The 26089-nt window shown below is 37.0% G+C and overlaps 3 protein-coding genes and 1 long non-coding RNA gene across 5 annotated transcripts; all 4 read left to right on the top strand.

The window, feature by feature from the left end:
- The first annotated feature begins 2019 nt into the window (after positions 1 to 2019).
- On the top strand, positions 2020 to 4431 carry LOC125804839 (uncharacterized). The gene is made up of 3 exons (XR_007441032.1): positions 2020 to 2319; positions 2788 to 2889; positions 3074 to 4431. It is a non-coding gene; the product is annotated as an uncharacterized LOC125804839 (long non-coding RNA).
- A 3361-nt stretch (positions 4432 to 7792) lies between these two features.
- rack1 (receptor for activated C kinase 1) lies at positions 7793 to 13130 on the top strand. The gene is made up of 8 exons (XM_015605699.3): positions 7793 to 8027; positions 9111 to 9282; positions 10131 to 10278; positions 10449 to 10544; positions 10794 to 10904; positions 12032 to 12172; positions 12619 to 12729; positions 13031 to 13130. Exons 1-8 carry the CDS (start codon positions 7919 to 7921, stop codon positions 13094 to 13096), a joined length of 954 nt encoding a protein of 317 aa, XP_015461185.1. The 5' UTR covers positions 7793 to 7918; the 3' UTR covers positions 13097 to 13130.
- Positions 13131 to 14239: 1109 nt separating this feature from the next.
- On the top strand, positions 14240 to 19714 carry nme5 (NME/NM23 family member 5). The gene is made up of 5 exons (XM_007229891.4): positions 14240 to 14641; positions 16035 to 16240; positions 18898 to 18998; positions 19094 to 19212; positions 19498 to 19714. Exons 1-5 carry the CDS (start codon positions 14507 to 14509, stop codon positions 19567 to 19569), a joined length of 633 nt encoding a protein of 210 aa, XP_007229953.2. The 5' UTR covers positions 14240 to 14506; the 3' UTR covers positions 19570 to 19714.
- An 854-nt stretch (positions 19715 to 20568) lies between these two features.
- Positions 20569 to 24827, top strand: hnrnpaba (heterogeneous nuclear ribonucleoprotein A/Ba). 2 transcript variants are annotated; one of them, XM_007229890.4, is made up of 9 exons: positions 20569 to 20675; positions 21716 to 21904; positions 23049 to 23217; positions 23312 to 23470; positions 23561 to 23716; positions 23813 to 23900; positions 23984 to 24139; positions 24247 to 24324; positions 24477 to 24827. In XM_007229890.4, the coding sequence occupies exons 2-8, from the start codon at positions 21723 to 21725 to the stop codon at positions 24312 to 24314; spliced, it is 978 nt and encodes a 325-aa protein (XP_007229952.2). In that variant the 5' UTR covers positions 20569 to 20675; positions 21716 to 21722; the 3' UTR covers positions 24315 to 24324; positions 24477 to 24827. The 2 variants fall into 2 exon arrangements, with proteins under 2 accessions (XP_007229952.2, XP_015461181.2); XM_015605695.3 differs by having other exon boundaries at positions 24215 to 24324.
- Positions 24828 to 26089: the final 1262 nt, after the last annotated feature.

Genomic DNA, 26089 nt, shown 5'->3' with positions numbered 1-26089 from the left:
TTCAACTAATGAACTAACTGCCCTCTCTGAGGAGAACTGAACATGTTACAGCAGAAAATCACTAACCCTTAGTTGATTAAATTATTTTTTTATTTCTGCATGCATAAGACCTAAAAACATTATCAGATTTTTACTTATGTCCCAAAAGTAGACAAAGAGAATTGCCATTGCAATGCTTCAAACGGGACATTCTCATATGGACGTGGCCACTGAGCTTAGAGTGTCACAGAGTGTCATCAGCAGGTTACAGAGATACCGAGAGACTGGAAGAGTCACAGAAAGGCGTAAAAGTGGACGTCCTTTGGCCAAATCCCATGCTGATGACCGCTACACTGTGAACAATGCCCTGAGAAACCGGATGATGAATGCCACTCAACTCCAGGGATGTTTAAGGGAGGTGAGAGGCACCCAAGTGTCACGTAAGACCATTCGAAACCGTTTACATCAGCATGGTCTGCATGCTAGACGACCTGCAAGGGTACCTGACCAAACCACCAGGCACAGGCGTCATCGTCTTGCATAGGCAAGGGAGCATTTTCGCTGGACGAGGGACCAGTGGGCCTCAGTGCTGTTCTCTGATGAAAGTCGATTCACATTGAGCAGAAATGATGTCGCAACGATGCAATTTCTCCAGACCTAAATCCTATTGAAAACCTGTGGGATCAGCTGAGTCGCCTTGTTGAGGCTCGAAACTCTGCACCCCAGAACCTCAATGACCTGAGGGCTGCCCTTCAAGAACAGTGGGATGCCATGCCTCAGCAGACAATAAGTCGACTTGTGAACAGCATGAGACGTCGTTGTCAAGCTGTAATAGATGCTCACGGGCACATGAAGAGTTATTGAGACGTTTAAATTTTTGTTGGGGTGTACCCAACATTGTTGTTAACTTTTGTTTCAATAAATTGTTTGATATGAGAAAATCACCAGTTCATCCTTTATGACATGATATCACTGTGAACTTTTCCCATTTTCCATAAATTTCACCTGGAAGCCAAATATCCTTAACTTTTTGTGTGTAGTGTGTATATGTATGTATATATGTATATAATGTATGTATGTATGTATGTATGTGTATATATATTATTATTATTATTATTATTATTATTATTATTTTTACCAATATTTACAAAATATTACAAAAAATGTGGGCAAGCTGTAAGCATAACTTTTCATAAAATAAAAACAGATTTGATGACTGTGTAACTAATATATATAAATATAGACTGTTTTTTTTGGTCTTTGGTGTTTTGGGTTAAATCGCGTTACTAAGCAACAGTTCGGTTTAGAAGGTTTAGATTTGAATATTGAAGCTCACTTTGGACTGAGAAGTTCAAGGCTGAACACGAGCGATTTTGATCTGCGGATTATCCTCAACTCACTTCACCAATTCTCACTCATTCTCACACTTTTCTCTATATTTCTCATTAGTTTCTTATTAATTTCTCATTAAGTTCTCTAGTTTCTGTCAGTGTTTCTCACGATGCCTTTTCCAGTGTATTTTTCAGATGGCGCTGCGGAGCTGATGGTAGAGATGGGCAATACCGGGAATTTTGGTATCGATCCGATACCAAGTAAACGCAGGGCCAGTATTGCCGATATCGATACTGATACCGATACTTTTTAATATTTAAGCTTTATAGATCCAAATGATCCAAAAACCTAGGATATAATTTCACCAAACATTGTAAGTGATAACAAAATACTTTAGTATCACAATCAACATTTTTTTTAGAAACAATGGAACAGTAACAAAACAAAGTTTAAATATAAAATAAAAAAATATAAAAAAATAAAATAAAAATTCTCCCCTCACTAGACATCTTTTCCAGTTCTTTGTTTCTTTGTTTCTTTTTTTAATAGAATTGTCATTTGGAAAAACAATAAAAAATAAGGAATTGTCTTCCTTTCAGTGCAATTCAAATGCAAGTTTTTCTTAAATAAACAGAGTGTAAAAAAATATCACTCAACACAAATCTCCTGAGGTAGAGGCGTGTCGACTCGACAAGAGCGCTGAGTGGGCGGGGCCAGGCTGAGCCTACCTGCTGGCTTTGCTGAGCCATGTGACGCATGTGCAACAACAAGAGACCAGAGAGTAGACTGTGGTGAATCTCGTGCGAAGCAGTCAGTGCGTGCGGCAGAGAAAAAAGCTTGAATATCGATATTTTTACACGAGTATTGCTCAATACCAATACCAGCGTTGGTATCGATATTATCGATATTTGGATCGATCCGCCCACCTCTAGCTGCTGGACTTCCTGGACTGGCTGGATCATCTCTTCCCCCGTTTCCCCAGACCAAACCTTCGTGCTCTTCTTCAGGGTAAGAAACATGAAGCTCCTGTATTTAAATACTGAACTGAAGTAGAAACACGAGTCCGTTCAGCCCTGTTCACACAGCGCTGCGCTTTCAGAACCGATAAAAAACGTTTTTTTTTTTTAAGAAAATCAGCACTGTTACTAAAGTCACCCACCGGAGTCCCGCTAAACCGCTGCAGATCCTACTGTGGTCGGGATGGAGAGTTTAATCACTGAGGATACTCTGAGTACAGCTTTTTTACTCTCAGTTTTTTATGTGATTCAAAATGCGATAGAATGCTTTTTCTCCTCCACAGTAATGATTAGAGCTTCAGTGATAAATCAGCATTTTCAGTACAGAATCAATAAATCAGCATTTCTACACTAATTCCACATGTTGGATCTGTTCAGTACATGTAGAAGTGCTGATATTCAGTATGTGGAATAAATGTACTGGAATTCTGTGTAAAAATAGGTGATGTTGTGTTTTCAGTACCCGGATTTCCTCCAGTGCACACCTTGGTGTTCCTCTGTCCATCCTTTCCTCTCCTTCGGCCGGATGGATTTGCTCAGTTACTTTACCTCCCAGATGTCGGTGAGTTTCTTATCAGTCTAGATCTCTCTCTCTAATTATTACTAATAGAACAGAACTATGTGCAGCACGTAAACAAATCAGATCTGTATATAAAAGCTGTACACGTGCAGTTGTATCGGATTAAATAATAAATTAGTTAAGATGGTTTGAGCAGAATTGATGAGGTTTTTCTGTGTATCTGCAGGTCTGTTCTACCCCACTTTCTTCCCCCTGGTGTGGGAGGACCGAGCCGAGTACTGGGAGTGGCTTCTGAGCAGCCATGTTGCCCACCTGTGCTACATGGATCTGCTGTGGAGAGACTACCTGAAGACCAGGGTCCCCCCAACTGCCTGCAGACAGCTGGAGCCTCGACCAGACAGGGACCACAAGCCGGGGGGCCACAGCATCGCTCTCCCTGAGGACGACTGCGCACCACCTCGCAAGAGACGCCGCATCTGATCCCCCTGTATCCTTTATTTATTACTCTGTATATGTTTATCTATTACTGATTAATTTACTTTATATTTGTATAGTCCATAAATTAACTAGCTATATTTTTATAGAGTAGATAAGTTTACTTTATCATTTTATAAAATTTTGTAAGTTAATTTTAATTTTAATGTTCATAATTTAAATATATATTTTTATAGCGTTCATAAGTTTCCTTTTTCATTTTTATGGAGTTAATAAGTTTCCTTACCATTAGACTTTAATTAACTATTTATTTGCTTAAATATCTATTTGCCTAATTAACAATGTATTTGTTAAATTACCTATTTATTTATGTATTTGTTTCATTAACAGTTTATTCATTTAATTAACTTTTATATGCTTAATTAGCTTACTTAATACCAGTTACAAACCAATTTAAAAGTACTGTTTTTTGCATTGCTTAATCCTGTTTCTGATTACTTTATGTTGTAAAAACATAAACTTAAACTTGCATTCTATGTATAAAATGTGCTTTATAAATAAATAAATAAATAAATACAATTATTACTCTAGTCACAAATTCAAATAATATTTAATTATTTAAATTGTAAACGATTTTAGATATTTCACAACATTTACAACAGTTTTCTAACTTTTATTTAAAATTTACTTTATTAGATTTAAAGCATTAACAATATTAGCTTTTAAAACATAATAGCATTACACAGTTTCAGAATTAGTTTTGAATTCTCAAAAATGTAAATGTTTAAATAATCAGTATTAAGCATTTAAGAATGTTTTTATAAATCTTTTTAATTGTTATTGTTAGTATATAGTTTTTTAGTTTTTTGGCAAATTGTTAATAGTAATATTGTTCTTAGTACTCTTGTTATATATTCAAATATTATTTATTTATTTAAATTGTTAACAACAATTTTAGATATTTCACAACATTTAAAGCAATTTTTTTAACTTTTACTTTAAATTTACTTTATTAGATTTAAAGCTTTAAAAATATTAGCTTTTTAAACGTAATAGCTTTACACATTTTCAGAATTAGTTTTGAATTCTCTAAAATTTAAATGTTCAAATAATCAGTATTAAGCATTTAAGAATGTTTTTATGAATCTTTTTTAATTGTTGTTAGTATATAGTTTTTTTCTGCCAGATTATTATTAATAAACTCTATTTCAACCTACATTCTGTCTCATGTCTTTCATTTCTTATGCCTGTTTGTAAACATTATCTACTTAATTGTCATGTTATTCTAGCACTGATACCAGTGCTGTACAAAAACTGTATGGATGCACTAAACAGTTTTGATTTTAATAAATTGACTATTTTCAAACTGGATGTAGTGGGTTAGATGTGGGTGGGGTGGGATGGATGTGGGCGGGGTGGGATGGATGTGGGTGGGGTGGTATGGATGTGGGTGGGATGGATGTGGGTGGGGTGAGATGGGATTTAAAAGAGATAAGAAAACATTGTAAGTTTTTTGTGTTACACTCTGTTTGTTACATTTGTTATCTACAAAACTTTCAATAAAAAAAATGACGATTTTAAACCTCTTATAAGAAATTCAGTTATCTAGTGTGCCATGAAGTTCAGTCCAAAGAGATCAACACTAGCCTTTTATATATTAGTGAGTGTAACTGCTCAAGAACATGACCAAACATTACAAGAAGGATGTACATCTACTTCTTACCACGAGATTTAAAATCAGAATGGCCTTCAGTGAAATCCGGGAAAAGCTAGCTGCACACAGACGGTACATGTGAGTCATTTTTGTTAAAGAAAGACTAAAAGTGTAGCTACTATGCTCTCCTCTAATAGCATGTGGTCATCACAGAAATATCTGTATTGCTGTACATTTATCTACCTTAAACTACCTTAAACCTTATATGGACGTTGTGATGAGCACATCAGTGACATCACACAAGCCATTGAAGACACGGCTAACACCATACACACTCTTTCCTCTGAACTGCTTCAATCCTGTTGTCTCATGCAAATGATGCAAGAAGACTCCAAGAGCAGAATGTGTATAATAACTGCTTATGACTTCATTTTAGATTTTCCTTCTGAAAAAAAAAAAAAAATCAATAAGTTATTAAACACTGGGTTTACTTTCACATGTGAATCGGATTTACTAGCTAATCAACTTTAAAAAGCAGACAGTCTTTTCTCTTCTAATTAAAAAAAAGAGTCTTTCTAAATTAGAATGGAATATTTTCGTTATTTAGCATTAAAAATCCATATTAAACTTTGGAATATCTTGATTTCCTCTTGCAGCCGTAAAGAGGCCTCACTTATCACAGCAATCTTGGACACTAAGGCCTGTATTACCCTCACATTAGTGGCATAAAGAAAACAGAAAAAGATCATTATTTTTGAAACAGAACAAAAAAAACACTATAAAAAACTAAATACATGTATTTAGCTTTACACAATAGAACTGGTTACTCCAGCTAGTGTGTTTCAATGAATAAATAAATAGAATGATGTGTGACCCTAATAAAAAATATTTAATATATTTAGTTGAAGAACAAAGTTGGAGCAGTTGCCTACCGGTGCTTCTGTGCTATTTACGCACTCAACATAACCAAGAGCCTCCAGCACCATTTAAAGTGGAACGGGAAAATGTAAAGAATGATAATTCATTAATAATGATAAAAACTGTAAAAGAGAGGTTGGCTTCCAACTCATCAGAAAATGTTTGACCAGAAAATGTCACCCACAGCAAAAGAACAATAGAGAGATCGGCAGGGGACTCTCTTCGGCACAACACCAGTGAACTCTGGCCGTATGTTTACAGCATGTTACAGCCAGCTGATCCATCTAATGAACTAACTGCCCTTAATGAAAAGAGCTGAGAGTGTCACAGCAGAAAATCACTAACCCAACAGCACAGAGCTACCCCAGAACCAGCTTTAAACACTGTTCCACGTTTTAATATTTAATATGCAGTGAAATAAATTAGAGCTGTTTAGTGTTTCTGGTTCGTTGTTTTAGCACATTAATCCACATTAAGATTTGTGTTTATAATAGTTTTCAGTGGAAAAACACACACATTAACATAAAGTATTTTAGATTCTACGGTTCTAGCTTTGTGATTCTGAAGTAACTGCTGCATCACAAAGCTCGCCTCAGTGAGGGCAGCGGCCCGTGAGGTATTTTAGAAATAGAATGAAAGTTGGCCCGCTGTTAAGCAAGTTTTTATAATATGTAATATTCAAAGTTTGAATGCTAGGTTTCAGAAACGGGCCAAAAAAAGTCTAAAGGCGGTGAGAGTGTTCAGTTGTAGCACAGAAAAACAGGCCAAAGAGTCTAAAAGCGGAGAGGGTGAAGTTGTAGCACAGAAAAAACGGGCCAAAGAGTTTAAAAGTGGCGGGAGTGTTCAGTTGTAGTGCAGAAAAAAACGGGCCAAAGAGTCTAAAAGTGGCGAGAATTTTCAGTTGTAGTGCAGAAAAACAGGCCAAAGAGTCTAAAAGCGGAGAGGGTGAAGTTGTAGCACAGAAAAAAATGGGCCAAAAAGTCTAAAAGTGGTGGGAGTGTTCAGTTGTAGTGCAGAAAAAATGGGCCAAAGAGTCTAAAAGTGGAAAGGGTGAAGTTGTAGCTCAGAAAAAAACGGGCCAAAGAGTCTAAAAGTGGCGTGAGTGTTCAGTTGTAGCGCAGAAAAACAGGCCAAAGAGTCTAAAAGCGGAGAGGGTGAAGTTGAAGCACAGAAAAAAACGGGCCAAAGAGTCTAAAAGTGGTGGGAGTGTTCAGTTGTAGCGCAGAAAAACAGGCCAAAGAGTCTAAATGGGCGAGAGTGTTCAGTTGTAGCTCAGAAAAGGGCAAAAGAGTCTAAAAGTTGCCGTAATTAAGGAGTTTAATATTAAGAGACATCATGAAATGAAACATCAATTTGAAAATCTTAGTTTACACAACACTGTCAAAGATAGATAAAGATAGTAAGTCAAGGAAAATGGCGTGTAAATGAAAGTAATCAGGAAAATGTATTATTTAAAGTTGTATTTCAGTTTTATTTTTCGCAGGATTTACCTCCCATAGAAAACAAGGGATAGGGTAAGAGGTGGGTAACCCAGGTCCATAGAGTAAAAATCCATCCCAGGAATTTGCTGCAGCGGAGCTATACAGAGAGCAGCCCAGGCAGTTGGTACAAAACCCTGGGATGGGTTTTACATTCTGGACCTGGGTTACCCACCTCTAGATAGGGTACAAAAGAGAAATGGGATTGGGCCTAAATATGTTGATCTTGTTTGTATATTTTTTAACTTGCACTGTAAATAGTGACATTTTAATAATAGTAATAATTATATTATTATTATGATTGTTATAATTATTATTAATAATAGTTTACTGCTCTCAGGGTGTTCTGATAATGGCCTGTTAATAATACCCTCCTCTGGTTCAGACCCTGGCTGTGGTTGTGACCGTGAGCTCCAGCAGGGGGCGCTCTCGCGCGCACAGGAGAGCAGCAGCGCAGTGAAAGGCTGCGCTTCCGCTGCGAGATGTTCTTTTCCTCTGGCCGCGGTGTGAGAGCTCCAGGAGGAACCGAGGCCTCCTCCACAATCCGCCTCAATCCGCCATAACGGCTGACCGAAACATCGCCAAAATGACCGAGCAGATGACGGTGAGAGGCACCTTGAAGGGCCACAGCGGATGGGTCACTCAGATCGCCACCACGCCGCAGTTTCCAGACATGATACTGTCCGCGTCCAGAGGTGAGGAGCTCAGCCCAGCCCTGACACTGCATAACTTCTACATCACATTATACTGCGGCTCTCGGCCTGTGAGGCTGTGGATCCCGAAAATCAGAGCAAAATTCTGTGCAGAAACGTGTTTCTGAAAGTGCTGTCAGGACTCCTCAGTTCTAGTAAAAGCTTCTGCTGAGGTCTGGTGCTGGAAGGTGATCTTTCTTTGTATGATCTGAGTTTCATTTCAGTGTAATAAAACATGGGAACATACCATGAGGCTTTTTTTCAAGAGTTTCTCTTTATTTGAATAAAAAAAAATTATAGTGTAAAGGACTAGATATTTGTAACAAAACATCTAACGGGGTTAGCTAACTAATTGATTTGCTCCCCAGTCCATGTGGGAAAACTGCAGAAACAGCCTGTTGAGAGTGGGCTGTTCTTGTGATGTCAAAAAAGCAAATATTTTGTGATGTGTACCTTTTTAGCCAATAGCAGTTATATTATCTCCAGCGTTAATGCTTTAAAAAAGTGTAGAACAGCCAATCAGAGCCAACTTTTTTCAAACGCATTTCATCCATACAGTCCTGCCCTAATTACTATGCCTTTAAAATCAAGAATGTCAGCTATATTTCCTAATTTTGGTTAATTTCATAGGTGATTTGATATGAACCAAAATAACACAAAGACACGGACTACAAACTTCTAAAGCATGAATTTGCCAAGTTTTTGTTTTAAACTGCCATTGAGCGCCCCCTAATGGACAAATGGGTCCCACGCATCTCAAGAGCACTACAACTCCTACATGTAAAACCACTGTTACAATGTGCTTTTGGTAAAAAGCTGAGGGTTCTGTAAGTGACAGTTGAAGTGCAGAAAACTTGTAGACTGAGGCAGTAGAGTAATAGTACAGGATGTTTCACTGTCATGCAATGTTTTACAGTTCAAGAGATAAGTCACATGTTCAGCTCTACCAATGTTCCATAGTGCAGTAGCAGTATTCCGGCACTCAGTTACACTCAACGTGCTAGCAATGTGATTGTGAAGCCAATATTTTTTGTTAACTTTGCATTTTATTTATTTATTATTTATTAATTTTTCTTCTTTTTACAGACAAGACAGTCCTGATGTGGAAGCTGACCCGTGATGAGACCAACTACGGCGTCCCACAGCGTGCCCTCAAAGGTCACTCTCACTTTGTCAGTGACGTTGTCATTTCTTCCGACGGGCAGTTCGCCCTGTCTGGGTCCTGGGATGGCACACTGCGTCTGTGGGACCTGACAACGTGAGTGTGGTGAAAACAGGTGGGGAGAAGTTTGTGCCCCGGTTTTGTTAATATCAAAGTTCACACCAATTTACATTTTGGGACGATTTCACAAAAAGTAGTTTTGGGATACATACAATTCTAAATGAATATGTTCCACTGAAAGGAAAATGTAGTCTGTCACTAGGTTTAATCCCTGTTGGGGAAACTCCCCCTATATGTCCAAATGTGTTAAGCCTTTAGCATTTAATCTTAAATTAAGCAAGTTGGAGGAGTTTATTCCTCACTGCTGCAATAACAAACTGTTGTTGGACAAGTGTTGGAACAAGGTTTGATTTATATTCAGCCAGGTGCATTAATTTAAATCAGATACTGATGTTGGCTGGATCCCAAGCTAAGTCAGAGACAATCATTTTGTACCAGCAATATAATTGTGATTGCATAATGCAATTACAATAAAATAGCAATAAAAAATTAAAGCAATGAATAAAAAACAGCATAATCATACAAAAATGTAAGTATAATTTAAATATCCAAACATTCAAATTATACAGGAGTTGGAATGTGTATTTTTAAAAGATAAACTAAATTTTATACATATGAAGCCATACACTCATTCTAAAAAATAAGTGCATTAATTGTTTAACAAGTCAGTAAAGTAATTAGGTCCACAATCCTTTGCTGGGTTGGGCTTTGTATCCTATTTAACCACCAATATAAAATAATTTTACTCATTTCATTTTGCTTAAATAAGCCCTAGAGTTTACATGACTGAAACAGGTCTTTCTTTTTTGTACAGTCTAATATTAAACACAATTTTGTATAGCTGGCATAATTGTCTTATTGAGTTCTACCCCTTGTTCTTCTAGTGGCACCACAACCCGTCGCTTTGTTGGACACACCAAAGATGTTCTGAGTGTAGCGTTCTCTGCCGACAACAGACAGATCGTTTCTGGGTCGAGGGATAAGACCATCAAGTTGTGGAACACCCTGGGAGTGTGCAAATACACCATCCAGGTCAGTGTGTTGATACCTTGGCGCGTGCGTGCACTGCATTGATTGGTTAAAGGCAGAGGCCAAATTCTATCTGTGTCCAGCACAATTATGCCATGTTTATGGTTGTCTTGTCCATATACTCCATATTGTCCATATATTTTGTTCTGAATCTCCTTTATTCTCTCCTACAGGACGAAAGCCACTCAGAATGGGTGTCCTGCGTGCGTTTCTCCCCAAACAGCAGCAACCCCATCATTGTGTCTTGTGGCTGGGACAAGATGGTCAAGGTACGGCTTGATTGCACTCATCCCAACTCAAGACTTAATAGATTCTGCTTTACTGTACCTTACCCGATGATTACAAATCTACATACATTATCTGAGCTCTTGGGCTCTGGCGACAAGTCCTGCAATTATGATGGGTAAAGATTTTTAGCATGAAGATTAATGGTAATGTGTTTTTGTCTATTTGTGGGAGCATATTATACCAATAGTGGTTCGGAGTGCTCAAAATGTATGCATTTGCTTTTTTGACAGGTGTGGAATCTTGCTAACTGTAAGCTAAAGACGAACCACATTGGCCACACAGGATACCTAAATACAGTCACTGTGTCTCCTGATGGTTCTCTCTGTGCCTCTGGAGGAAAGGTATGACTTTGCCTTGCCCTAAAGGTTATCTTTTACTATTGACTATTGCAAGTTTTATTCAGTACAAACATATCAGCAATAAGTATAGAACTGAACCTTTTTTTAAATAACTAACATAGGGAGGCAAAACTATTCATAATGAATATAGCAAATTATGAGATTTGTAAAGTAAAAATGTGAAGTAAATTAAAGGATGGGGAACCAGTGCACAGTTGAAGGCATGTGAAAATGTGCCTGCAATCATTTTGTTTTATTAATTTGCCACTTTTTCAACCACTTCATTATTTTAATAGCCTGAATGTATTTCTGCCTGGCTTCTCAAAGAAAACATCATTGCTTGGTATAAATTAGTTGTGCCTTTTACCTAATTTCAATTGCCAAATAATTGATGCATATGTAATATTTGGGTAAATGTAAAATTGGGTTAAAAAAAAAAATAGCTTACAACTCCGGTGTAAAATGGATTTTGGGGTAGTAAAACATGAAATGAGTACTAACCTTTTTGTTAAATAGCTTACCTCCGCTCTCCTGCAGCTTTCCGAGATCCAGCCAGCACTCTTTACAATGGCCAATTCAGGACATGCACTTGCCCCTGATATCGCTTTTTACGCCATCATCCAGGCTCAGAGTAGCTCCACACAGAGCCCTGACATTTAAAATGTGGCATTAGTAACTTTTAAAAGTGCACAAAAGGCTTATTAAAACCCACTGTTTACAACCTGTAGTGTAGCCTGATCTCTAGGCACCGCCATATCAAAGTAGTCAATCAGTGTAGTGGTGTTGGCTAACGGTGCCAAAAGTAAATTTAACACTGGCGTTCTCCTTTAAGCTTAGTCTGCCTGTGGTAGACATATCACATGGTAAATATTAGAGTATAATAACGCGCTTGCATTAATAAAAGCTGTAGGCTTCCATACGAGGCTCTAATGGGTTCAGCATCTCCAACAAATGGTTGTTTCAGCTGCAGTTCTTAGCTCTAATGTGGTGATGAAACTTTAATGCCATCTGTCTCTCTGTGATGATAAAGAGGCTGTTTCTGAACATTATATTAATTTCTGATTGAGTGTGTGTAAGAATTGTGCCACAGCTCCTCAAATGTGGGTGTTTTGTTCTTGCTTGTGTTGTAGGACGGGCAAGCTATGCTGTGGGATCTGAATGAGGGAAAGCACCTGTACACCCTGGACGGTGGGGACATGATTAACGCCCTGTGCTTCAGCCCTAACCGCTACTGGCTGTGTGCTGCTACAGGCCCTAGCATCAAAATCTGGGTGAGTACTACTCCAGTTCTTTTCATTCTTAACATACCAAGACATAGATCCGTCACAAAATATTTGGTTGATATACTCTCCCAGAAGTAACTGCGATAAACAATATTTATTGCCATTTAAAGACAATTTTAAAGAAATGTAAAGACAATGACACTGATATAATAATAAATAAATAAATAGCCACTTAGTACATGTTGACCCTGTAAAAGCTGATATTGTAATTATCCTGACATTCAACTTTTGGGTGGCCTGTTTTGTGAGACTATAAGATGAGTTCAGTGACGAACCTTTTAATGCCTTCTGCTGTCCTGTGATGATAAAAGAGGCTGTTTCTGAGAACTGTCTAAAAAACAATGTTGTATGCTTTTTTTAGATTTTTTCCAAGACTTCTTAATATCCATAAGGGCAGTACTGACCATATGCATTTTTTTCTCTTGTCACTTCAGGACCTTGAGGGTAAAATTATTGTTGATGAGCTGAGACAGGAGGTCATCAGCACAAACAGCAAGGCCGAGCCCCCTCAATGCACTGCTTTGGCCTGGTCTGCTGATGGACAAGTAAGCTTAACCTATTATTCTTTTATAAAAATGCATATTTAGGTTTTTTGGGTAATAAACACTAAAAGGGCCTTACCGGACAAACCCCTGTGATTATCAAACCATATACTATCTGAAACCGCATGGTGACAGTCCTGCAATTATGAGGGGTTTGGGTTAAATTAGGCCCATCCACATATGTCTGGATATTTTTTTTTACCTCTTTATATATTTCCATTATGTATAAATAAAGCCTTAATATTTCCTTTTTTTGTTCATTAAAACAGCTGGTTTAAATTGCTGTTTTTCATTCTCTTCACAGACTCTCTTTGCTGGCTACACTGACAACCTGATCAGAGTGTGGCAGGTTACCATTGGAACTCGATAGGCTTTTTGTAATGTTTACAATTAAATAAATATATCACAGTTCTTTCAGTCATTGTCTTTCTTTTTCTACACTGCATGTAACTGACTGGGATGCCATTTCAGTTTATCTATCCAGGTATATTTACAGTGTTGTTTCAAAGCTGACATTTTACATTTAAGGTATTTTAGCAAACTCTTAGCCAGAGTGACTTACAGAAGTGATTTGTTTACTTATTATTACCTGGTTTGTAAAGACTACTTTCAGAATGTAAAAAATGTAAAGCTTTGATAATGTTTAAATGACTACGAGAAAATGATTAGTTTAGGAACTCTTGAAAAAGATGATACAAAGAGATACCAGTAGGTCCTGAAATATTTGGAAAGTGACACAATCCTAGTGGTTTAGGCTCTGCCTGCCACTACACCGGATTTGAAATTAAACTACTGATTTCACTGACTTTCAGCTATAATTCATAAGGCTGAATTTATGAAGTACAACTTCTTTTTTTTTTTTTCCTTCTTTTTTTTAAATAAACATCTATTAAAGCTCATAAAAAATGAGCTGATCCTTTTCAGGCATACAATAAATGTCAACTCTTTGAAAGGTTGGCTGAATAAATAATTAAAGGATTTGTCTGTCAATACTGGTATTACTCGGTGTGCATTCCTAAATAAAGTTAGTATATGAATAAATAGTTTGTGAGCAAAACGTATTTGCATCTTACCAGTTGATTACACAGTATTCCTGTTTTTAATGTACTTTTGCACAGTTATTAACATTGTCCTGCCAAATATTTATAGGTTATAAAGGTAGACAAAAGGCATGTGTAATTGGTAATTATATTTTTAATTTGTTTATTTTTAATAATAAACGGTCTTTAAATGATTGGAGTATATTGGGAAGAGTTATATGTGCATTTAGTTTTAAAAATGGAATAAAATCACTAGTTAAAACTAACTGCTGCTCCTGTGTTGGGGTTAGCATTGTGCAAACCAACAACATTAAAGGCCCTTATTTTTTTTAAATAAACGTTTAGAACGTTTTTATTATACTGACGCTGAACGTGGTTAAATGTTGTATGATAATTATTAGTAAATATTACATTTTATATATATTTTTCTTTTTTCAGTTTAAAGGCGTTTAAGGCGGTCACGTGCATGTGGTAACCAAGCAACCACACAGCAACAGTCCTCTGGCGCTAGTTAGCTGAGCATAGCGTAGCTTAGCTTTTAATACTGAGACTTTATTTCAATATTAACGATTTATTGTGATATAAAAAGTAACGGCGTCTAGAAAACAGTTAAATGGTGGTTTTATATCTGGACTGAAGTTTTGTTTGGTTTGAACTGGATGTTTTCGCTGTAGTTTAAAGTGTAGCAGTGAGCTGTATTAGGTTAGCTGGCGTAGTTTATTGTAAAAGCTGAGTGAGTTATGGCAGACGAGCGGAGTTTACCTCAGAAGCGCCTTTTCCTGGAGAGAACTCTGGCTCTGATTAAACCGGACTCTGTAGATAAAGCAGAAGAAATCGAGAACATAATTCTACAGTCCGGCTTCACGATTTTACAGGTATTAAACTTTACATAACCTAGCCTTAGTAACGTTAACCAGTTAACTGAACAAACTAATAGTTACGAAATTAAGCCTAGTCTGAATAAAGATAGATAACCTAATATTTCAGTACAAACTCAACATTCACAATATGTAGTCCAAGATAAAATAAAATAATATCGCAGTATTTTATGGCATTTTCACGATATCACTCTTGGTGATATGACAAAACACTGAATTTAAACATTCAAGAACCCACAAAAAGAAAATAAAAATTATATTATAGCATACGATATGATTCATAAAATTCAAGAATATTAGATTTGTAACAGAAGTCAGTGATCCAGAATGTCATGATACTAATAATGCACTCCATATATCTCCATATATCCAGGACTGAAGTAAAATGAATGATGCTAGACAGATACAGCTCTGAAAAAAAGAGATCACTTAAAAGTTTCTTTGATTTTACCAAATTTTAAACCTCTGGAAAATAATCTAGAAGAAGATTACATCAAACCAAGCTGGACATGCCGAGATACATGAAAACTGTGATTAATAACCAGGGTTGTTCCACCAAATGCTGATTTCTGATCTCTTAAAACTTAATAAATATGAACTTGTTTTATTTGCATTATTTGAGGTCTGAAAGCTCTTCATTTCTTTTGTTATTTCAACCATTTCTCATTTTCTGCAAATAAATGACAATGTTTTTATTTGGAATTTGGGAGAAATTTTGTCCGTAGTTTATAGAAGAAAATAACAATGTTCATTTTACTCAAACATCTACCCATAAATAGCAAAAACAGAGAAACTGGTGCAGAAATTGAAGTGGTCTCTTTTTTTTTCAGAGCTGTATATTATCTAGATCAGAAGTTCTCAGACTGGGGGCCACAATGGGGTGCTAAGGGGCCACAGAAAAAGGGTTAAATATATTCAATACATATTTTTCAGCTATGTTCATTTATAATTATCTGATTGGCCATATCTTTAAAATGTTAAAAATGTAAAACACATAGAAAGTTACATAAAAGTACATAAAATTACATAGAAAGTTTATGTTTTTTTTGCCCTGGGTAGGATGGGTGTTGGGGGAGCAGTGACACCATCCACAATGGGCAAATCCAACTAAAAAGTTAATAGAACTACAGATCTACACAAGTCACGTGTTACCACTGATATCTATGGAATCTTTACTAGTTAAAACTGTACCTTCTTAAATGATAAAGTAATGTTAATGTAATAATGTATAAATAATAAATTATAATAAATAAAATGTTTACATATATATATAAATTGAGAAAGGTTGATATTTGGTTTTATGTAGTTGAAAGGGCACAGTAGGAAAATATGTGGAATTATTCTTAAACTAGAGCTCAGCTGTTCATTATTTTTTTATGTTATAAAACAGAAAAAGAGGCTTCAGTTAAGTCCGGAGCAGTGCAGCGATTTCTATGCTGAGCACTACGGAAAGCTGTTTTTTCCCAGTCTGACAGCTTTCATGAGCTCTGGCCCAGTCATCGCCCTCGCACTGGCCAGGCACCAGGCCATTTCCACCTGGAAAGACTTGATGGGACCAGCCAACAGTTCCAAAGCCAAAGATACACACCCTGACTGGTAATTAAATGTGATTGATAATGTGTTCAGATTCAAGCACTACTGGATTATTTAAAACAGCATGCAAAAAAAAAAAGTTTGCATATTTATAATTATTATTATCATTACTAGTAGCAGTAGTAATAACATGGATGTCCATGGCTAATATTACTGTAATTATCAATTGCACACCTTATCATTTAAATTTCACTACAAAAAGAAATACGTTAGATAAAATCCTAATCCCTTAAAATATAGCACTAAGCAACACAAAAATGTACTATAAGGAATTCAAAAGAGTAAAAATAGGGCATTGCATGACATGCCGGTATGCCCCATATATCCCATAGGGATTCATTCCTCTCTTTTAATTTAATACAATAGTATTTATTAGATTTAAATCCTTATTGTCTGACACAGACCTAAAAATTAGGATACACCGCAGTTGGATAGATAGGCTGACTAACTGACGAGCTGACTTTCTTTTTTTCTTTATTAATCCCAGTGGGGTTAATAGAGTAATATCATTTGTATTGTATGTATAGAGAAAGTTTGGTCAGTAACCTATAAACATGATGGCAGGTAAAGTGCCTATGCAAGTGTCTTATAATGCATTTTAAATCAAATAAGGTTTATTGTCTCATCACGTAAGTACAGATGAAAAGTTGAGTAAAACACATGGTCCCACATAGTTTGCAGAAAGAACAGTGAGGTTCGTATGGTATATAATCTTACTACAGGTTAGGTGCCCTGTGATGGTTTGGACAGAACAGTGTCCTACTCTGCTCAGTGGCTTGAGTGGGTGGGTTAAATAATTTATGATCCTTGTACATCCCCCCTATCCCCCCTATCCCCCCCCATCCCCCCCCCCCCCCCCCCCGGCTAGCAATCAAAGTAGATATACAGAGTTCTCAGCCACTGGCCCAAAACAATAACCCCATGGAGGTTTTTAACCCCATCAAATTTGAAAGGTCAAACCACTGACCCCCCCCCCCCCCACCATTCACATCTTTACCCAGCCATCTCAGTCTGCAAACGACTTGACCCATCAACAGAGTACTTAAGAAAGATTGAAAATGACCCAGATTTTCATGCCGCTCAGAAACACTGTCCTCTCAAAGTTTGTCCTTACAAACTGTTTTATAGTCTTTTATAGTGTAATTGCACTTCAAATGGTTCTTTAAACTAACTTATAAGACAGTGGTTCTCAAACCGTTGTAGGTAAGGCACCCCAAGGTAACCAGATAATCACAGAAAATGTGCAGCCAGCACTAAACTGGTAACTTCGTACAGTATATAAGCCAACAGTTTGTTTCTTTACTCTCATATCTACAGTGCTGTAATTATTAACAATCATTTTCTGGGTCCTACAGCAGAACCCTGTGGAACTCCGAACCAAATGTTTGCCTAGCAGTTTACAGTAGTTTCTGCATAAGGATTCGTAGTTAAAAAATGAACCTAGGCTTTTAAGGCTTTTTTGAGGGGCGAGCCTTAGGAAATTTAGAGACCATATGTTTAAAAAAATATATCCATATTTGGTACCACATATGATACAATAAAAACAGTGTGATATAAATCATAATAATGATATATTGTTTGACCTATACTGCACTCCAGTTATTTTCCTTTCTCAGGCTTTCTGAGATGGCTCAGTAGATATACTTCACTGACCATAAACATTTATTAAACATCCTACAATGCTGCTTGCAGACTGCAAAAGTTAGCAAACACCTCACCATTGAGAAAAGTGCCACTGACAAAAGGAGGCTGCATCTAGCCTACTCTGTAGATAATAGTTTTATTTCAATCATGGATAGTACATGGTCTGAAGGGTTTACAACTTCATATTAGTGCTGGACGGTTAATCAGAAAATCTCAATTAATGGAAATACTGTTTAATGTGATTTTCAAAATGGATTAATCAAGATTGTACATTAACGTATATAATCTGCCAGAGGGAACATTAGCAGCTAGGCTTTGTGTTTCTGTCAGAAACCTGTAAAGAGCTCTTGTATGTGGCAGAGATTTTAATATTTTATACTTATCCTTTCATTTATCTGAAATATATGTACCTTATTTGTGGTATCATGCAAAGTTGCTTGCAATCAGTTGCTTGCAACGTTGAGGAGCTGTTTTAATTGTCTTAAAAATTAACTACCTTAAACCTTTGTTTTATTTTACTTTTAATGGTTTTGTCCACCTTGAAAATAATGTATAGGTTATAATGTACAGGTTTGTGTGTTTTATAGCTCTAGATAGCGTGTTTTTATACTATTTTGGCACATCTTTAAATAGCTAAATCTTTAAATAGAGCTACAAAACAAATCGTAGTAAAGAATTGCCCATACGTTATATTGGCAAAAGTATTTACTAACCCATCCAAATCATTTAGTGTGAAGAGGTTTCAGAACTTTCTATGAGCAAATCACAACAGAAATCCATGCTTTATGTGGTCTTCAGATTAGCTCAAGAACAGCAGAGTGTAGAGAGCTTAATGGAATAGGTTTCTATGACCGAGCAGCTCCATCCAAGCCTTACATCCCCAAACACAATGCAAGCGAGCGGATATCTTTGACAATATAGTGTATATTTGAAGAATATTGAAATATTTATTTAGATATTTCCCAGCTCTGCTTCATATGATCACTGTATAACAACTTATTATGTGTACTCCTCAGTTTAAGGGCAAGATACGGGACCTCTGACCTGAGGAACGCTGTACATGGCAGTGAAACATTCTCAGCGGCGGAGAGGGAGCTCAGATTTATGTTTCCCAACTGTAAGTAAAGCAGGCTGTGCCTCACCATCTTCAGTCAGTTAATCTAGTTGTGTACACATTGTTTATTTATGTACAGTGTACATGTTTTATCACAGCTGTTATTGAGCCAATTCCCCTGGGAGAGGCTGCCAAAGATTACCTGAGCAGGTATATTAACCCAACGCTGCTCATCGGCCTAACTGAACTGTGCAAGAGGAAACCGGCTGACCCCTTTGTAAGTACATCTGTACTATTGGATGGATGCAATGCTTTCTCTCTCATACAGTGATTAGAAGTTCCATTTCTTTTTATTTAAAAAAGTATAAGCCTTTTCTATATCCTACAGATAATAAACTTTTATCCATGTTCATGTTTTATTTACTTTTTTTATAAAAATGGGTTGATGCTTGGGCAAAGCACTAATTTTAAACCACAACTGTTCTTAATTGTAAATTTATTTTATAAAAGCAGTAATGATGATTTGTTGTTTGTGATGATAATGTTTATTGTGTTCCTCTAGGCATGGCTCGCTGACTGGCTAATGAACAATAACCCGAATAAACCCACAGTATGTGATGGAACTATAGTTTAGGATGCGGCATGAATTACTTGCACTGTAGTAATCCACATCCAGTAGTAATCCACATTTTTTTTGTGCAGATCACAAAATAGTGTATTAAAAATAAACTGTTTCTGAGAAAATGCTTGCCTAACATTTAATAAAAAAATGCATTGCATTCTGACTGACAAATAACATCTTTCTATGTAATATAAAACATACAAGAGCATTTTGTACGTGCACACATTATTTAATTATTTTTTATATTTTCAGTTATTTCAGGTTATCATGTTTACTCAGTTTTCAGGGGATTAAAGTTTATTAAAGGTTACACCCATAAACACATCAATATTCCAGTAGTCAACACTCTCTCTTTCTATGGGTTAATAAAAAAAAAAAAAAAAGCTAGCTACATAGACCCAGAAATGGACAGAAAAGGACAGTTTAAGACAAAAAAAGATAAAATATATATTTATATTTTATACAGTCCAAAGAAAAACATGTATATCTCCAAAACAGCAACTTTACAGGAGAGAGATAAAACCTTCCTCACTTTCAACAGAAATCTATGTAAAAAGAATGCCAGGTCATTTTGGAGAATTTCTATTGGTCCATTTGTCAAGAAATTCTGACACAGTGTAAGGGTCAGTTTGTGTGTTAAAATTATGTTGTAAAAAAAACGTTTATACATACATTTATATAGCAACAGTGGACAGTAAAGACAAATGGACAAAGGAAACGTATAACATTTGTGAACAGATATGATAAGGGGTGTTTTTAAATCCGTTTTATCTTATATAATTATTTTATGTGTACCTATAATATTATGATTGTTATTTTAATCATTTTTATTAAAAAAACATTTTTTTTTTATAAAACACAAAACTAAATCTCCTTCCTGCGGGTTCAGATGTAGCGCCTTTGGAGGGCGTGACTGAATGACGTAGCTCCGCGCGTTTCTCATTGGTCGGTGTGATGAGGAGCAGCCAGCTCTGACCAATCAAACACGTCCACCCGCACGCTACGGCCAGTAATATAAAAGCTACCGCTGGCGGCGCAGGGAGGACGAGCTCACACAGGGACTCCATCCAGCAGCACCGCCGCCGCGCCGAATTTCGGGAGAAATCACACTTTTAAAGGTACTGGCTTTGTTCGGAATGTGTGATTAATGATGGTAGTTTCCGTGTCTGTAAATGTAGTCGGTAGAATTGATGGCGTGTTGTTAAATAGCGCTGCTGTTTTTTGTGGTCGTAGTTTTTGCATCAGGTCTTACATAAGGGGAAGCGAGCGGCATGGCAGAGGCAAACGGCTAAGCTAACCCAGCCAGTGTTAACTAGCTGGGTTAGCTAGAAAGCTAACAAGTTAGCTTAGCCAAAGGCTGAGCAGCGTTTTTAACCTAGCAGCCAGCAGAAAGCTGTGGATTTTCCATTGGTCAATGTTACTTTTATCTTTAAATGTAGCTATAAAGGCTTTGACTGGTTTCGAAAATTGGATGTTAAACTAAATTCTTGTGTATTATAATGACGAAGAAACTGACTTCCATTGTTTTTTCCGTCCAATATTTAGTTTGTCTGCCACTCACAATCTGAATAAAAAAAAATTGTTTTTCCATTTTTGCAATTTGTACCGTTAGCAGAGCTATTGTTTTTCATTACGGTGGAAAAATCAGAAAACTGAAGAAAGATTGACTTATTTCAAACTGATTTTGAGATGCAGAAATCTCTAAAATTTGTAAAATGAAAAATCCCGTCTTATTCTATATAATACTAACGTTAGCTAGCTAAATCGGGAAAAGAATAACGTTAAATGTTTTACAACTAGAGTTCTGACTCAAATAGTCAAATTTAAATGTTTACCGAGTAAACTTTACTTCTTGTATAAGCTAAAACAATTTAATATGTAGAACTAAAACAGTAGTCATTTTATTTTTACTTTAATCTGAGCTTAAACTGCAGAAGCGCCAGTATTATCCGTTCATTTAGTGCTCGTTGTACCCGGATGTAACGCTAGCTGAATGTTTGCTAGTTGCTAAGCTAGCTAGCCTAGCTGCTGGAGCTAAAGCTAGCTAATGAAAAAATGGTGGCAGCCATTTCCTTACATAACCCGATCAACCCGCTCTCAACATTTTAGACTGAATTTGGCCTGGGATTAAATCTGACCACTGTAATCTGCCCTACAGGGTCGTCATGTCTGATGCAGAGCAGCAGTTTATGGAAACGTCGGAGAACGGACACGAAGGCGATGACTTCAACGGAGCGGAGGGCTACGACGAGGCCAGCGCCGGCGCGGACAAAGACGGAGCCGGCGATCAAAATGGAGCCGGAGAGGGAGGCCAGATAGAAGCGAGTAAAGGCGAGGAAGATGCCGGGTACGTATCACTAAAACCCCCAAAAACGCTCCTTTTCACACGCCTGAGGTGCTCTTTGTCCTCTCCTCCTCTTCCTTTGTTGGTTGGCGCCATGTGCGGTGTGTGTGAAGGGGGATGGGCGCTTTGAATCGAGGCCTGATCTCACCCAGCATCTCCATTATAACCCTCGTAGTGGTGGGCGATATTGATTATCAGATTCCTATAGCATCACCGCTTTAAATACAGGTTTTATAGTTTAGTATTAAAGGCGTAAACAGACAAATTGCGCGAGTGCTGCCACATAGTGGCGTGTGATTCATATTTACACACTATATGGTCCCTGATGCACAATCTACTAAACGTATAAAGGGGATATGTAATACAGTGCCACTTAACAGTGAGTACAAACAAAAAAATGGAAGATTTAAATATTCCTATTAATTCATGAAGTTATTCCTTTAACATTTTTAATTTCCAATTTAGTAAATTGTCCTTTGATATGGATTGGTTGTAAGTCTTTACATAAAACCTTTCTGTCTTGATACACACTTTATGGCAGTGATGTCCAGTCTTATCTCAGTTTCATTTCAGGAAGTCAATTTTAGGTGGTCCAATTTGTTAAAATATTTAACAAATTTATTAAAATTGTCACATTGGTGGGAAAAGGCCCAAGTGTGTCATCTGTTTTGATGTTTTGTGCCTTTTTATATAATGCTGCAATAAATAATCTAAACAAAAATGCAATCAATGGGTTTTGGAAGCATGTGTAGTTAAACTGCATTTGGTTTACAAAGATGTTGCCTCATCTATTAATGACCTTGGAAGAAGCTTTACACAGTATTGTATGTGTTGGGCAGAGTACATGGGAACAAGAAGAGGGCTAAATTGAGCAGCAGTTACAAACAGGAACACACTTTTCTCACTCTCTAAAATATATGGAAAGCAGTATTAAGGTGCATTATTGCAGGTTTACTGGTACATATCGCCCAGCACTAGCCATACTTCATTTCATTTGTAACATTTTTTTTTGTTTGCTCATCAGAGAGTCTGTTAAGGTGGCATACTGCCCTAACAGTACCCATACGTTATTAATTGTATGTTAAAGGCTCTAACGCCCCCTTATTGTTTTATCTTATTTTGAAGTACGCATACTTTATTCCTCTAGGAAAATGTTTGTTGGGGGCCTCAGCTGGGATACTAGTAAAAAGGATCTCAAAGATTACTTCTCTAAATTTGGTGAGGTGACAGACTGCACCATTAAAATGGATCCAAACACTGGACGTTCAAGAGGATTTGGGTTCATTCTGTTCAAAGATTCAGCAAGTGTAGAGAAAGTAAGTTTTGGTCGACTGTTAAACGCACTCCACTCTTAACTCAGCTCCGTGCCAAAGCTTGATGCTAAACTCTGTACTGCTGTCTCTGTTGCAGGTGCTGGCACAGAAAGAGCACAGGCTCGATGGGCGACAGATCGACCCAAAGAAAGCCATGGCCATGAAGAAGGAACCTGTGAAGAAAATCTTTGTTGGTGGTCTGAACCCTGAGACAACAGAGGAGAGGATTCGCGAGTATTTTGGTGCCTTTGGAGAGGTAGGGTCCTAACAGGTTGGTCCAGCACACTCTTGAGTTCTTTATTAAATGTTTTACTTAATATTTTTTCCCCTGTTTTTATTGGTACAGATTGAAACTATTGAGCTTCCAATGGATCCAAAGACCAACAAAAGAAGAGGGTTTGTCTTCATCAGTTTTAAGGAGGAAGAACCAGTCAAGAAGATCCTTGAGAAGAAGTACCATAACGTCAGTGGAACCAAGGACTCTAATGGAAAAGAAGGCCTTGTGAGTGATTTTTAAAATTGGCACAGACTTCCAGATCTATGCTGTCCCATGCACAAATGAATGCACTCTTAATTTTTTCATTCTGTCTTTACTCAGTGCGAGATCAAGATTGCCCAGCCTAAGGAAGTGTATCAGCAGCAGCAGTACGGTGGTCGCTTTGGAGGCAGAGGCAGGGGACGTGGTGGTAAGTTTGTGGGGTTTAAAATGTTCTAAATGACACTACAGTGTATAAAGTAATAAGTCATTAAACAACTATTTTGATTGCAGGAAACAACTGGAACCAAGGAAACAACTACTGGAATCAGGGCTATGGAAACCAAGGCTATGGCTATGGTGGTCAACAGGGCTATGGTGGATATGGCGGCTATGGAAACTATGACTACTCAGCAGGCTATTATGGCTATGGGGGTGGCTATGACTACAGTAAGGCTTTTTTCATTTTAACTACAAACTAAACTTAAACATTCCTTGTATTATGATTTAAAACGGCTTATTTAGATTTCCCCTCTGTGCTCTTCTCTTCACATCAGACCAGGGCAACACGAATTACGGGAAAACTCCAAGACGCGGCGGCCACCAGGGCTACAAACCATACTGATCATGTGCAGGTATGCAGTGTAATTTCAAATTTTTACAATTTGAGTTGAATATAAGCATAGGCTTGACCTCATTGTACATTTGTTTGTGTTTTGTTTAATATTCAAATGAAATGTGTTAGAGTGGAAAGACTCAAAACTAAACAGACTTTTCTCTTTTAAAGGTCTCAAGACTTCAGAACAGCAACCAGTGAACTGGTCCCAGTGAACACGGGTTCAGTCTTTTACTTTTGGATGTTTGGCAGAATCTGGCCTTCTGCTCCATTTTGTACAGACAACAACATAAGGAACTGGGGGAAGCAAATGTCACTTTTCACGTTTTGTTTTATACCTTTTTCGTTTTGTCCATTTTTACATTTCCAGAGACGGAAGTGTTATTTTTTTACTGTACTTTTTGGTACCTTTTTGAATCTAATGTATTGTATGGTTGTATTTTACATCTTGGCTGTATTTACCACACCTGGCTGCAGAGCTCTCAGACCTTTTTTCATAATAAATGATTTTGTTTAATTTTTTTTGGTGTTTCCGTACCTAGTTATTTTGTTTCCTCCTGTGCTCTGTGTTGCATGGCTCAAAGTTTGAGGTAAGCTGAAAAGGGATAATGAAAAGATTGTAAAGCTTGTGTGTTATTTGCTGGCATCACGTTCCTTAGGTGACATTTTTTCCCTTTATTTTTTCTTTTTGTTCCCCTCCCCCTTTGTTTAATTTCTTGTCTTGCTTTTAAGGAGATTTCTTCCCGTCTTATTGGTTTATTTAAAAAGTGGCTTTAATCGTGGTTAAAAACTATACCTCAAAGCATACACCTGTAACTGTAAGAGGATTCTTCCTCACTCACTGGAATCTCATTTCTCCAGTGTCTTGGACAAATTTGGTGGAAATAAACTTGGTTTTTAAGATGTCTATTGTACGTCTATGCTTTTTAAATGATAACTGTATGTCTGTAGAGATGCATTCACTAAAGACTGAGTCTCTGCATGGTACTGAAGGTTCTCCACAAAAATTTACACATTAAAGTGTAAATTACGTGGCTGGATCGTAAAGCATGCAGAGCCACGTAACCCCTAACTTGCATCATTGATTTTTACATACAAGTAGTATTTACATTTCCAGCACAAAAACAGCTGTTTTATTTGGTACATGCGGTGCAATCAGCACAGCTCCTAAGATAACTTGGACTGGAAACATGTGTCTTAGTATATAAATTCACACCAACTTGCTGAATGGCTCTGGACAAGTGAAATCTTTTACCACTATTTTATTCGCCATTTGTTAAACGGCCTGAAATGGCAAAGTACAGACACTAATGTGATTTATAGCACTTAGGCTGGTGCAAGGGTTAAGCAGGTACTCGTTTAAAAACCCACAGCGATGGAAACACCAAGAAACCTACAGCATTGCCCTTCAGCCCTTAGCAGGTGATTTATTAAAAACGTATCTAATTATAATTGTCAATTCTGATTGGGAAAAAACTGATCTTGTTTTTCATAGTTCATTCCATTTTAGTTGGAAACAACAGATTCTCATAGAAAATTGGTTGGTGTTAGAGACACGGGAATTGCCCATTTCATAATTTCAATTATATTAATAAACTTTAATACTTAATCATATACTAATTTACCAAGTTTAAATATAGCTTTAATTTAGCTAAATCACCCACATTTTTATTTTAAAAGGTTTTAGGTACGATGGGTCTATTACAGAGTAGGGTTATGGATTCTCTGATATTACTGATATAGGAATATAAAGGGAGCTAAATGGTTAGATAAGGAACAGTGTA

Source organism: Astyanax mexicanus, chromosome 10 (assembly GCF_023375975.1).
Source record: "Astyanax mexicanus isolate ESR-SI-001 chromosome 10, AstMex3_surface, whole genome shotgun sequence".
Lineage (NCBI taxonomy): Eukaryota > Metazoa > Chordata > Actinopteri > Characiformes > Acestrorhamphidae > Astyanax > Astyanax mexicanus.
Note: the sequence above shows the minus strand (reverse complement) of the source record. Positions and strands in the feature narration are given on the sequence as shown.

Bases quoted from the DNA above. Each gene is read 5' to 3' on its own strand.
- rack1 (XM_015605699.3), top strand. From the start codon at position 7,919: ATGACCGAGCAGATGACGGTGAGAGGCACCTTGAAGGGCCACAGCGGA. The intron at 10,279-10,448 runs GTCAGTGTGTTG...TCTCTCCTACAG, and splicing joins TGTGCAAATACACCATCCAG to GACGAAAGCCACTCAGAATG. The intron at 12,730-13,030 runs GTAAGCTTAACC...TTCTCTTCACAG, and splicing joins CCTGGTCTGCTGATGGACAA to ACTCTCTTTGCTGGCTACAC.
- nme5 (XM_007229891.4), top strand. From the start codon at position 14,507: ATGGCAGACGAGCGGAGTTTACCTCAGAAGCGCCTTTTCCTGGAGAGA. The intron at 16,241-18,897 runs GTAATTAAATGT...TGTACTCCTCAG, and splicing joins AAAGATACACACCCTGACTG to TTTAAGGGCAAGATACGGGA. The intron at 19,213-19,497 runs GTAAGTACATCT...GTGTTCCTCTAG, and splicing joins GGAAACCGGCTGACCCCTTT to GCATGGCTCGCTGACTGGCT.
- hnrnpaba (XM_015605695.3), top strand. From the start codon at position 21,723: ATGTCTGATGCAGAGCAGCAGTTTATGGAAACGTCGGAGAACGGACAC. The intron at 23,218-23,311 runs GTAAGTTTTGGT...TCTCTGTTGCAG, and splicing joins ATTCAGCAAGTGTAGAGAAA to GTGCTGGCACAGAAAGAGCA. The intron at 23,901-23,983 runs GTAAGTTTGTGG...TTTTGATTGCAG, and splicing joins CAGAGGCAGGGGACGTGGTG to GAAACAACTGGAACCAAGGA.